This window comes from Mobula birostris, chromosome 7, assembly GCF_030028105.1.
Source record: "Mobula birostris isolate sMobBir1 chromosome 7, sMobBir1.hap1, whole genome shotgun sequence".
Lineage (NCBI taxonomy): Eukaryota > Metazoa > Chordata > Chondrichthyes > Myliobatiformes > Myliobatidae > Mobula > Mobula birostris.
In genome coordinates, this window is record NC_092376.1 from 74,293,748 (window position 1) to 74,307,783 (window position 14,036).

The 14,036-nt window shown below is 40.9% G+C and overlaps 1 protein-coding gene across 1 annotated transcript in view; it reads right to left on the reverse strand.

Annotated features, from left to right (window-relative positions):
- Positions 1 to 5,723: 5,723 nt before the first annotated feature.
- Positions 5,724 to 14,036, reverse strand: part of ccdc82 (coiled-coil domain containing 82) — a 244,222-nt gene continuing 235,909 nt past the window's right edge. The window contains exon 8 of the mRNA XM_072263424.1: positions 5,724 to 6,283. Within this exon, the coding sequence (XP_072119525.1) occupies positions 6,176 to 6,283 (108 nt within the window). The 3' untranslated portion in view covers positions 5,724 to 6,175. The remainder of the gene's footprint in view (positions 6,284 to 14,036) is intronic.

The following is a 14,036-nucleotide window of genomic DNA, read 5'->3' on the forward strand; positions in this document are numbered from 1 at the left end:
TAATGCAAGGAATTACTGAAAATGTAATTTGAGTCTCCTAAGATGCAGGCGGAAACGGAGCTTTAAGAAAAGTGGAACAATTGCTCCTTTGCAGCTTTAAACCTTCAGATTTGTGTGGTATGTCACAACTTTAAAAAGGGCTTAAACAGCAATGGTTGCTGGCCTGAAATTAATTTATATTTGCAGAGCAAATTGAACAATTCATAACCCAGAATGGAAGTCTCTCAGTAAAATTATTCTGGGTGAGGTTAATTGGTGGAATAATGCAAATGGACAAACAATTTGATGATTGGAACTCAGCATGTATTTTTTCCATGAACTGCTAGTACAGTATTTTAATGTACCAATATTGGCAATTGCTGTGAATTTACTATTTTCATCAATGCTTTTGACCAAGTTTTACTTTAAGTTGTCCAGTTTGCTGAATTACTTGCTAAGTTGGGCAAGTCTACTAGTCGAGAGCTGGGAGGAGGCATTTGCCTGATTTCTCAAGTATAAATTAATGTGTAGTTAATACAATTATAAATTAGGACACTGCAACTCCTTGGCTTAGTATTCACTCTGCTAAAAGTTCAAAGTAAATTGCAAATGTTATTCATATTTAACAATGACTGCATTTGAAACATAATATAAATGAAGATCATGGACTTTTGACTGGTGTACTGTTACAAATATATGGGTGAACACAATAGTTAGCCTGACAAGGTACTATAGCTGTGAATTTCCTGGTTCATACCCAGCTACTGCAAAGAAATAAATACAAAGCAATTTCTCTTGAAGCCAAATATCTTTTTTGCTAAGTGGTTCAACAGTGATTTAGAGGCTGTTTTACTAATGTCTGACAAAAGTTGATTGTATTGTAATTATAATAAACTGTTGCATTATGGCATATTGATTTAAAAATACACCAGTAAATACAGTGTCTATAAAAACTATTCATTCCCTCTTGGAAGTTTTCATGTTTTATTGTTTTACAACATTGAAACACAATGGATTTAATTTTGCTTTTCTGACACTGATAAACAGAAGAAGACTCTTTCATGTCAAAGTGAAAACAAATCTCTATAATCTAAATTACAAATATAAGACACAAAATAATTGATTGCATAAGTATTCACCCCCTTCAAGTCAGTATTTAGTATATGCAGCTTTGGCAGCAATTACAGTCTCTGTGCATAAGTCTCTATCAGCTTTGCACATCTGAAAGTGCAATTTTTTCATTTATCTTTACAAAACTACTCAAGCTCTGTCAGATTGCAAGGGGGTTGTGAGTGAATAGCCCTTTTCAATTCCAGCCACAAATTCTCAAATGGATTGAGGTCTGGACTTTGACTTGGCCACTCCAGGACATTAACTTTTTTTTGTTTTTTAAGCCATTCCTGTGTAGCTTTTGCTTTATGCTAGGTGTTATTGTCTTGTTGGAAAACAAATCTTCTCCCAAGTCACAGTTCTCTCGCAGACTGCATCAGGTTTTCCTCCAGGATTTCCCTGTATTTTGCTGCATTCATTTTACCCTCTACCTTCACAAATCTTCCAGGACTTGCTTCAGTGAAACATCCCTACAGCTTGATGTAGACACCACCATGCTTCATGGTAGGAGTGGTGTGTTTTTGATGATGTGCGGTGTTTGGCTTATGCCAAACACAGCATTTAATCTGATGGTCAAAAAGCTCAATTTTGGATTCATCTGACCATAGAATTTTCTTCCAGCTGACTTCAGTCTCCCATGTGCCTTCTGGCAAACTCTAGCCGAGATTTCATGTGAGCCTTCTTTTCCAACAGTGGCTTTCTCTATGCCACTCTGTCATGAAGCTCTGACTGGTGAAGCACTGGGCAAAAATTGTATGCCCAGTTTCAGCCACCAAAGCTTGCAACTCCTCCAGAGTTGTCATAGGTCTCTTGGTGCCCTCCCTCACACGGTCACCCAGTTTTTGAGGATGGCCTGTTCTAGGCAGATTTACAGCTGTGCCACATTCTTTCCATTTCTTGATGATTGACTTAACTGAACTCCAAGGGATAGTCAGTGATTTGGAAAGTTTGTATCCATCTCCTGACTTGCAATTTTCAATAACCTTTTCATGGAGTTGCTTGGAGTGTTCTTTTGTCTTCATAGTGTAGTTTTTGCCAGGATACTGACTCACCAGCAGTTGAATTGCTGGTTAGAGAGGAGATTAACGCAATAGAAAGGAAGGACATTAACAGGGAGGATGTGGAATCGATATGGGTAGAGCTACATAATATTAAGGGGCAGAAAATGCTGGTGGGAGTTGTGTACAGGCCACCTAACAGTAGTAGTGAGGTTGGGGATGGCATTAAACAGGAAATTAGAAATGCATGCAATAAAGGAACAGCAGTTATAATGGGTGACTTCAATCTACATATAGATTGGGTGAACCAAATTGGTAAGGGAGCTGAGGAAGAGGATTTCTTGGAATGTATGCGGGATAGTTTTCTGAACCAACGTGTTGAGGAACCAACTAGAGAGCAGGCCATTCGAGACTGGGTATTGAGCAACGAGGAAGGGTTAGTTAGCAATCTTGTCGTGCGAGGCCCCTTGGGTAAGAGTGACCATAATATTGTGGAATTCTTCATTAGGATGGAGAGTGATATAGTTAATTCAGTAACAAAGGTTCTGAACTTAAAGAAGGGTAACTTTGAAGGTATGAGACGTGAATTAGCTAAGATAGACTGAAAAATGATACTTAAAGGGTTGATGGTGGATATGCAATGGCAAGCATTTAAAGATCGCATGGATGAACCACAACAATTGTTCATCCCAGTTAAGGTTACCATCAACTCAGTAATGAAAGTAGATCAATATCCTGTGCCCCAGGGCCAGATGGTCTGCATCCCAGAGTGCTTAAGGAAGTAGCCCAAGAAATAGTGGATGCATTAGTGATAATTTTTCAAAACTCTTTAGATTCTGGATTAGTTCCTGAGGTTGGGAGGGTGGCTAATGTAACCCCACTTTTTGAAAAAGGAGAGAGAGAAAAACCAGGGAATTATAGACCAGTAAGTTTGACACCAGTGGTGGGGAAAATGCTAGAGTCAGTTATCAAAGATGTGATAACAGCACACTTGGAAAGTGGTGAAATCATCAGACAAAGTCAGCATAGATTTGTGAAAGGAAAATCATGTCTGACGAATCTCATAGAATTTTTTGAGGATTTAAGTAGTAGAGTGGATAGGGGAGAACCAGTGGATGTGGTATATTTGGATTTTCAAAAGGCTTTTGACAAGGTCCCACACAGGAGATTAGTGTGCAGACTTGAAGCACACAGTATTGGGGGTATGATATTGATGTGGATAGAGAATTGGTTGGCAGACAGGAATCAAAGAGTGGGAATAAACGGGACCTTTTCAAAATGGCAGGCGGTGACTAGTGGGGTACCACAAGGCTCAGTGCTGGGACCCCAGTTGTTTACAATATATATTAATGACTTAGACGAGGGAATTAAATGCAGCATCTCCAAGTTTGCGGATGATACGAAGCTGGGCGGCAGTGTTAGCTGTGAGGAGGATGCTAAGAGGATGCAGGGTGACTTGGATAGGTTAGGTGAGTGGGCAAATTCATGGCAGATGCAATTTAATGTGGATAAATGTGAGGTTATCCACTTTAGTGGCAAGAACAGGAAAACAGGTGAATGGTGGCCGATTAGGAAAAGGGGAAGTGCAAGGAGACCTGGGTGTAATTGTACACCAGTCATTGAAGGTGGGCATGCAGGTACAGCAGGCGGTGAAAAAGGCGAATGGTATGCTGGCATTCATAGCAAGAGGATTCGAGTACAGGAGCAGGGAGGTACTACTGCAGTTGTACAAGGCCTTGGTGAGACCACACCTGCAGTATTGTGTGCAGTTTTGATTCCCTAATCTGAGGAAAGACATTCTTGCCATAGAAGGAGTACAAAGAAGGTTCACCAGATTGATTCCTGGGATGGCAGGACTTTCATATGATGAAAGACTGGATTGACTAGGCTTATACTCTCTGGAATTTAGATTGAGGGGGGATCTGATTGAAACGTATAAAATCCTAAAGGGATTGGACAGGCTAGATGCAGGAAGATTGTTCCTGATGTTGGGGAAGTCCAGAACGAGGGGTCACAGTTTGAGGATAAAGGGGAAGCCTTTTAGGACCAAGATGAGGAAAAACTTCTTCTCACAGAGAGTGGTGAATCTGTGGAATTCTCTGCCACAGGAAACAGTTGAGGCCAGTTCATTGGCTATATTTAAGAGGGAGTTAGATATGGCCCTTGTGGCTAAAGGGATCAGGGGGTATGGAGAGAAGGGAGGTACAGGGTTCTTAGTTGGATGATCAGCCATGATCGTACTGAATGGCGGTGCAGGCTCAAAGGGCTGAATGGCCTACTCCTGCACCTATTTTCTATGTTTCTATGAATCTTCCAGATACAGGTGTATTTTTACTACAATTAATTGAAACATCTTGCCTGCACACAGGTCTCCAAAAACAGTATTTTATTCAACCAATTATGTGACTTTTAAAATCAATTGGCTGATGATTTGGTGTGTCATGTTGGGGGGGGGGGTGAATATTCATACAATTACTTTGGGTTTTATATTTGTAATTAATTTAGATCACTTTGTGAAGATGTTTTTACTTTGACATGAAAGAGATTTTTCTGTTGATCAGTGCCAAAAAAGCCAAATTAAATCCACTGTGATTCAATGTTGTAGAACAATAAGTCATGAAAACTTCAGGGGGGGGGGTGTAGTGAATACTTTTTGTAGGCACTGTAAATTAAATTTGTTTTTCACTACTGGATCTCAGTATAACCTTGTTGGTAAAGAATAGTAGCCTCAATGCATTGTGCGGTTTTCTACATATATCATTAGAACTTTATTGCTGAATTGGACCGATATTTCTACAGCCATACAAAGTTTCAACAAATAGGAAGAATGTTTAAGGTGAGAAACACTTTGGACTCTTCTTCCATGTCTATGTGTAGGTAAGTGATGGAGTGATTTCTTCCAGAAAGGTTTGCAGAGATATCCTCTATCCTGGGCGGAGGATATTGATCTACTTTCATTACTGAGTTGATGGTAACCTTAAATCATCACAGTTCAAGCCCTTTTTTAGGACATGAACATATAGATTAGCTTGGTACTCCTTAGCAGTACTGAGTGTATTGTATTGTCAAAGGCAAATGCGTAGAAAATAAATGTTAAAGTGAGGTGTGTTTGTCTGGAATTCTACTATTCAAAGAAGGAGAATAAATTTACTCTATGTCCTAACCAGCATTTATTTCTCAGCAACCATGAGTTGAAAGAGTCACTTTTCATATCAGTTTATTTGTCAAATAATGTTCATTACCCACCTTTCCCCATGTAAGTTTCAGGTATTTACTCAGTTATCCACAATGGTATTCTCAAGTTCAGGAACATGTAATTTTGCAGCGCATACCTCTTCATTCTATTGTATTTTAGTACATCAATAGTAAGCTGCTCATTTTACTCTAAGTCAGTAGATTGGAATAATGCTAGTCTGACTCATAGTTCAATAGTTCCATTTAATATCAGAAATCTATGCAATATACATCCTGAAATTCTTGTTCTTTGCAGACATCCATGAAAATAGAAGTGTCCCAAAGAATAAGTGGAAGTTAAAATGTTAGAACCCCAAAACCCCCTTACTGCCCTCTCCCATACACCAGCAGCAGCAAAGCATGAACCCTCCGACACCCCCACCCATTTCCACACAAAAGCATCAGCATCATCCACCCACTAGGCGAGCAATAGCAAAGCTCGCAATAAAGACCATGACCTGCAGTACAACAAAACCTCATCGTTCACCTGACAATTTGACATACCATGGGCTCACTGTCTCTCCCTAATAAAGGGAAAAAGAGGTGTCCTTTTTCATAGTGAGAGGGGAGACATAACAAAACAACTCGCTCATTTCCGGTGTTAAAAGTCTGTTGCACTGCTCTTTTTTCTGAGTTCTCCGACTAGAGAATCAGCAACGAACGCTCCCCCGCCAGCAAGAGAGAGGTAGTGCGCGATTTGTCGAGTACAGAGCCCCCAACAGCTGATCCGCAATTCCCAATGTTCCATTTTCTCCCGTGATGCTTCAGTTGGTGGCACCATCTTAGAATCAGTCCGTCTGTCGGCCGCAAAACCTTGGAGCACCAAAGGCATGCTCGTCTTCTAGGTCGCATCCTTAGGATTTCAAAAAGCAGCTGGTTGTGAGCTCCCGGGAGCAAGTCCCACCACCGCAAAGATCCGAGGTCTGAATGTAACTCCAGGTCTGCAGCGGAAACCCATCCCCCTGAAGAGGAAAAAGAGAGACATCAGAGGTAGAAATTAAGCTGTTTTCGTAGATAAACTCAGAAGAGTCGTCATTGAGTGTCATCGTAACTCTGACTCATGAAGTGGAAAATAGCCTGTGGTTTAAAAAGTATGAACTCAGTGTGCATAATCCAACATCAGTGTCAACCCTGAATAGATATCTGAAGGAGGGGCTGAAATAGCCTTTACAATCTAGATGGTTCCTCTCAGTTTCAGAGAGATTCTGTTATTACATAGACAGAAGAGGTACTGCAGATGCTGGGAATCTAGAGCAATACACACAATGTGCTGGAAGAGTTCAGCACGTCAGGCAGCGCCTATGGATGAGGATAAACAGTCAATGTTTCAGACTGAGACCCTTCATCAGGACTGTAATTACATACCTTTTGGGATTATATTTTGTCTTATCTAATCAAACTTTCAACCAGAACAATTTAAAATTGATTATTTGCCTTCATTTTAATTTAATAATATATCCCATATGTGAGCAAGTTCACCACGTGTATGCTTCTTATTAGAATGGAAGAACTTTGAAAAGCCACTCTATACTTCAGAGCCAAAAAATTGATCTATCAATCCATAAGTATACTCTGTGACCTTCTGTTAAAAATCATTCCTTTAGAATGTACTGCATGACAAAATTAAAACATATTTCTTTATCTCCAGCATATGAGCATGACGAAAGAAGTGTGAAATAAAAACAAAAATAGCTGCGAACACTAAGCAAGCAGGCAGAATCTGTGAAGAGAGATGCAGATGTTATGCTTCAGCATGAAGTCCTGCCATTCGGTTTGGAAAATCTTGTGTGTAGGCAGTCAAAGATCTGTTCTGTTTAGTGGTAGACCATGTAAGTGAGGGAGGAATAGATGGGACATATAGAGAGGTCGTTGTGCATTTAATACTTCAGTGGTATTTGAGTAATATTGTAAATGTATTGTTTGAGTAGGCATTCTTGTTCTTTAAATAATTATTACAGGTTATATGTATAAATACATGAATTGCATATGTCATCACGCTACCACGTGACATGTATGCGGCTTGCTTAATGCAAACTCGAAGGTACACCTGTATTTTCAGACTCCTGTGTCTTCCCTGAATTACTTTAATGTTTTGAAGTTACAAGACATAACATTGGTGGCGCGTGTTTTTAAAGTGAACCCCAGCCAGCTAGCGACCTGTTAAAGTTGAGCGAGATATTTGAACTAAAAAGTAACGCTGTGAGGAATGGTTGAAATTAAAAGAAACAGCACAGTATGACATTGAGTTAAAAAAAGGCCGTAAATGGAAGAATTCAGGGTTCATAAAGAGTGAGTACTGAATGATAATAATCACTAAAAAAATCAGAAATGACTAGATACATCAGAAAGTTCATGTATAGTGAACTATTGGAACAGTATTTTGAAGCAAATGAAATAGCTACTGAAAAATGAGTACTAATTTTGCTGAGTGCATTGGGTTTAAAGGCATACAGTTTGCTTCAAAGTTTGACTGCTCCAGCCAAACCAAAATTGAGCTTTGCTGCTGTTGTAAAAGAAATACAGGATCACTTAGAACCGAAGTCATTGTGGATTGCAGAACACTTTAGGTTTAATAGGTGGAATCAAAACAAAGGGGTGTCTATTTCAGCGTATGTGGCTGAATTGAAGAAGTTGTCTGAGAGTTGTCAGTTTGGTAACAGGCTTAATGATGCACTGAGAGATTGTTTAGTCTGTTGAATCTTACAAGAAAGTATTCAAAAGTGGCTCCTAACTGAAGCACAGCTAACATTTAAAGGAGCAGTGGAAATCGCTGTTTCAATGGAAACCACCGACAGGTAAGCAATTGAGTTGCAGTCAGGAATGAAAGTGAATGTGAACAAAATTGCATCATCTAAACAGAATCTGGCTTGGTGGAACAAATTGTTTGTGGCAGGGGCCCACATACAGCAGACAAATGCAGATTTAAAGATGAAACTTGCAGAAAATGCAACAAAGTCGGTCACATACAAAGAGCATGTCAGGCAGACAAAGATAAATGGATTGCTCAGGGAAGAGAACAAACTAAAAAGTTATATGTCATTTCTAAAAGAGCACTAATCTGCACACTGTTGATGAAAAGTCTGATAACGATGAGAGTTAACCTTGAGATTTGAAGTGTGAATATTAATAACAGACAGGCAATATGGCTTACACCAGAAATGAATTGCAAATTAATTAAAATGGAATTGGATACCGACTGTTCAGTCGTTCCATAAAATGAATTTGACTGGTATTTCAAAGACCAAACTGAAGGTTGCAGATATTCAACTAAGAACTTATACTGGAGAAAATATAACTCCAGTGGGAATGACATTCGTTAACAGTGAAATACAACAACCAATAAGCCACATTGAGTTTGCATGTGGTAAAAACAGAAGAACCAGCATTTTGGGGGTGTGATTGATTGAGACAATTGCAACTTGATTGGAGATAGAGCCATAATTTGCATGTCATATCCCTGCAGTGAAGCCACATGAAAGCGAATTATGAAAGGTACTGGATGATTCAACAGTGTTCAAGGATGCCTTGGAAAACTCAAACATATCAAAGATAAAATAGTGTCAAATGAAAATGCTGCACCCAAGTTTTGCAAAGCCCATCTGGTTCCTTACACCATCCTGGTAAATAGCCAGTGAGCAAGATTGCATGGGGGCTGAAGGTATTCTTTCCAAGGTCAAATGGAGCCCATGGACAATGCCAGTGGTCCCAGTAGCCAAGAAGACTGGCTCTGTTAGTATCTGTGGTGATCTATAAGATTACCATCAACTCAGTACTGAAAATAGATCAATACCCTCTGCCCAGGATAGAAGATACCTCTGCAAATCTTTCTGGAGGAAAACACTTCTGCAAAGTGGACTTAGCTGAGGCCTACCTACAGATGGAGATGGAAGAAGAGTGTAAAGTGTTTCTCACCATAAACATTCACATCGCTATAATAGGCAGGCTTACTTTTGGAGTGGGATCTGCACCTGTGCTTTGGCAGAAAGCTTTGGACCAGGTGCTGCAAGCTTGCCCAGGCACTCAGTGTTATCTGGATGACATTGTTACCAGTAAGAATCACAAGAAACATCTCCAAAATCTCAAGATGTTGTTAAAACAATTAGAAGATAATGGGCTCTTCAACCCAAGCATCATTTACTGTGGTCACACCATTGACGCACAAGATTTACACAAGTGTGCTGAGAAAGTTCAAGCAGCAGTGGATGGATGAGTCACAGTTTTGGTCCTTTTGAGGATTTGTCAACTACCATCAAAGTTCATGCCACACCTGGCTATTGTGCGCCTCCCTTGAACTCATTACTGCAGATGGGGATGATACAGCAATGGACAAAGCAGTGTGAGATAGCTTTCGAATAGGTAAAGGAAAATGGTGACACCAGACAGTCTACTTGCACCCTAGGATCCACATCGTCCAGTGAAGCTTGGCTGTACACCTTGTCTTATGGTACAGGTGCAGTCATGTCACGTGATTAGTGTTGGAGGTGAACGCCCCATTCCCTTTGCATCATATTCCCTTACCGCTGCAGAGAAAAAATTGCACACAGATTAACAGATGTCTTGAGTTTTGTTTGGGGTGCAAATGCATCAACTGGTACTGTAGTTGTATGGGAGAGAGTTTATCCTTGTTACTGATTCTAGAGTCCATTTTCAAACCACAGAAGAGTGTTCCACTAACAGCAGCACAGAGAAGGGCCCTGTTTCTTGGAGGACACAATTACAAGAATGAATTCAAGAGGATAACTAATCATAGAAATGCTGATGGATTGTCTCATTTACCCTTGGAAAATGAAGTACTGTACTGGAAAAATTTACTAAAAAAGACCCTACCCTTGAAATAATCTCCCTCATGCAAATTGATAGTCTCCCTATTATGGCTGAAATGATCCAAAGGGAAACCAAAACAGACTTCACATTGTCTCAGGTCAACGTGGCAACCCAAAATGTCTGGAATGTGCAGCAGAAATTCCAGTTCCTCTGTTTTTAACAGTGATGGCATGAATCTGCCCTTGTCTGATGTGGTGATTGAGAGCTGTTCTACTATCTGAGCATAGGAGGAGCTACGTGCTGGTCATCTAGGCGTGGTTAAAAATGTCCAGAAGACGCCAAGAGCAATGGCTCTCTGATCCTGGCCTTGGCAGAGGATTTGCGTGCATTTTGCCGGACTGTTCATGGGTACAAATTTCTTTGTAGTGGATGCAGCTACAAAGTGGTCAGAAGTGTTCCCAATAGCCTCAGCTGTAGCCTTGCACATTGTCGATGTGTTGAGAAGCCTCTTTGCAAGGACTGGTGTTCCAGAACACTTAGTTAGTGACAATGGACCACGGTTCATGGGGGAACTATTTCAGTCATTCCTAAAAATTAATGGAATAAGACACATTACACCTGCACCGTATTACCCAACTACAAATGGCTTGGCGGAAAGGTTTATCCGGAGTCTAAAGGATGCACTGTGAGCAATATCAGCAGAACACACCGTACTAGCACTGAATCAGAAGCTCACCAATTTCTTCCTTGCATATTGTAATGCAATATATTCCACAACCAACAACTCCTATGCTAAGCTGTTCCTGGGTCATCCCTTGCTTCACGCTTCGATCTCCTCAAACCCAATCTCAGAAGGAGTATGCAGGACAAACAGCTGAGATAAATTGAGGGCTCCTCAAACAAGTAGGTTTGATGTTTCACTCCTGGACAAGCAGTCCCGGTGAGGGACTACAGAGGTGATCACAAGTGGGTACTTGGAAAGGTTAAGAACAGAACTGGGCCACTCTTCCACGTAGTGGAGATTGTGTCTGATATCATCCGGAGTCTACATATTGATCAGTTAAGAAGAGCAGAGTCAATTGTTCGAGAACAAAGTTGGCTACTGCTGTCAGAACCATTCCCTGCAGTCTCAGAGTGAACTTCTACAACCACCATGGAGGAGGCACCAGAACCTGAGGTTGTTTCACAGCCACAAGTCTCACCTGGTAAGCAGAGTGAAATCCCTTTTCAGGCAAGATATTATCCCACAAGAATATTAAATCCTCCACAGCAGTTAAATCTACCTTTGGATCTGCATGGAACAATTTAAAATTCACTATGCTGTGGATATCTGTATATAGTAGGTGTATTATATAGCATACTGTGTATATAGTTGATAAATTCTCTACGTAGTTTGAGATTGTAGCCAAGCAGGGAGAAGAGTTGAGTATTTAATATTTCAGTAATATTTGAGTAATCTTGTACATCTGTTGGTTGATTAAGCATTCCTGTTTGTTTAAGTAATTCATTATGAGTTATATGCATAAATACATGAATTACATACATCATCATGCTACAACGTGATATGTGCGTGTCTCGCTTAAAGTAGATGTGAAGTTACATCCGCGTTTTCGGACTCCTGTGTCTTTCATGAATTAGTTTGATGTTTTGAAGTTGCACAACATAACAGAGGTAGTAACACTCAAGGAGCAGCGCACAGGAGATAGGGGTGACAGTCAGGAAGGAGAAAGGGGTTAAGGAGCCAGTGCAGAGTACCCCAGTGGTCATTCCCCTCAACACCAGTTATATCACTTTAGATTCTGTTAGGGGGATGACCTAGCAGAGGGAAGTCACAGTGGTCAGATCTGTGGCACTGAGTCTGTCTCTGTGACTCAGAAGGGAAGTGAGGAGAAGAGGTGAGCTGTGATGATCAGGGATTAGTTAGTTAGGAGGCTCTGTGGATAAGAATGAGATTCCCAAATGATATGTTGCCTCCCGGTTGCCAGGGTCCAGGACATCTTGGATCGGGACCTCAGCATTCTTAAGTAGAAGGGTGAACAACCAGAAGTCGTGATCCATGTAGGTACCAATGACGTGGGCAGGACGAGTGACAAGGTTCAAAATAGAGAGTTAGGTGCTAAGTTAAAGGACAGGACCTACAGGGTTGTCCTCTCAGGATTGCTGCCCATGCCTCATGCTAGTGAGGCCAGGAATAGGAAGATTATACAGTTTAACATGTGGCTAAAGTTGGTGTATGAGGGAAGGTGTCAGATTTTGGACCACTGGACTCTCTTCCAGGGAAGGTGGGTTCTGTACAGAAGAGCTGGTTTGCAACTGAACTGGAGGGGGCATGGGGGGGGAACTAATATTCTAGTAGGAAGGTTTGCTAGTGCTGCACGATGGGGAATTAGAGTCGCAAGGGGATAGGAACCAGACTGCCAGAACAGATAGTGGACAGGTTGTGGAGACAGATGTTGTTAAGATCTCAGACAAAGTCAGTAATCAGTAGGTTGAACATCGTGCAACTATGTCTTGAGCTGCATATATTTCAAAGCAAGAAGTATCATAGGAACGACAGATAAGCTCAGGGCATGGATCAACACATGGGATTATGATATTGTAGCCATTATTGAGACTTGGTTGTAGGAGGGGCAGGACTGGCAGCTCAATATTCCAGGGTTCTGTTGTTTTAGATAGGACAGTGTGGGAGGGATTAAAGGGGGAGAGGTGGCATTACTAGTCGGGAAAATATCATGGCAGTGCTCAGTCAGGGCATACTGGAGAACTCGTCTAGTGAGGCTTTATGGGTGGAAATGAGGAATAATAAGAAAGGTATGACCATGTTAATGGGGCTATATTACTGACCACCCAACAGTCCACAGGATTTAGAGGAGCAAATTTGTAGAGAGATCGCAGACTGTTGCAAGAAACTTAAGGTGGTTATAGTAGGTGATTTTAACTTGCCAAATATTGACGGGGACTCCCATACTGTCAAAGGACTAGATGGGATAGAGTTTATCAAATGTGTTCAGGGACGTTTCCTTAATCAATACGTAGCAGTCCAAATGAGATGGTGTGCAATACTTGATCTGCTGTTAGGGAATTAGACAGAGTCGGTTGCAAAAGTTTGTGTAGAGGAACACTTTGTATCTCATGATCATAATGGCATTAGTTTCAAAGTACATATGGAAAAAGATAGGTCTGGTCCACAGGTGGAGATTCTAAATTGGAGAAAGGACTATTTTGATGATCTCAGAAAGGATCTGGCAAGTGTGGATTGGGACAGGCTGATTCCCGGCAAAGGTGTATTTGGTAAGTGGGAGGCCATCAAGTGTAAAATTTTGAGAGTACAAAGCCTGTCAGAATAAAAGGTAAAGATAGCAACACACATCAAAGTTGCTGGTGAACGCAGCAGGCCAGGCAGCATCTCTAGGAAGAGGTACAGTTGACATTTCGGGCCAAGACCCTTCGTCAGGACTAGTTGAAGGAAGAGCTAGTAAGAAAAGGTAAAGATAACAAGTTTAGGGGACTTTAGTTTTCGAGAGATATTGAGACCCTGGTTATGAAAAAAGAGAAGGTGCATAGAGGTATAGTCAGGCCAGGTACTTATGGAGTACAAGAAATGCAAAAAAACATTTAAGAAAGAAATCAGGATGGCTAAAAGAAGACTTAAGGTTGCCCTATCAGACAAGGTGAAGGAGAATCCTAGGGAACTCTATAGCTATGTTAAGAGCAAAAGGATTGCAAAAGACAAAATTGGTCCTCTGGAAGATCAGAATGGTAATCTAATTGTGGAGCCAAAAGAGATGTGGGAGATCTTAAATGGATTTTTTACATCTGTTTACTCAGGAGATGGAAGCAGAGTCTGTAGAAGTAAGGCAAAATAGGATCAATTTCATGGGCCCTGTACAAATTACAGAGGAGGAGGCACTTGCTACCTTGAAGCAAATTAAGGTAAATCCCCAGGCTGTG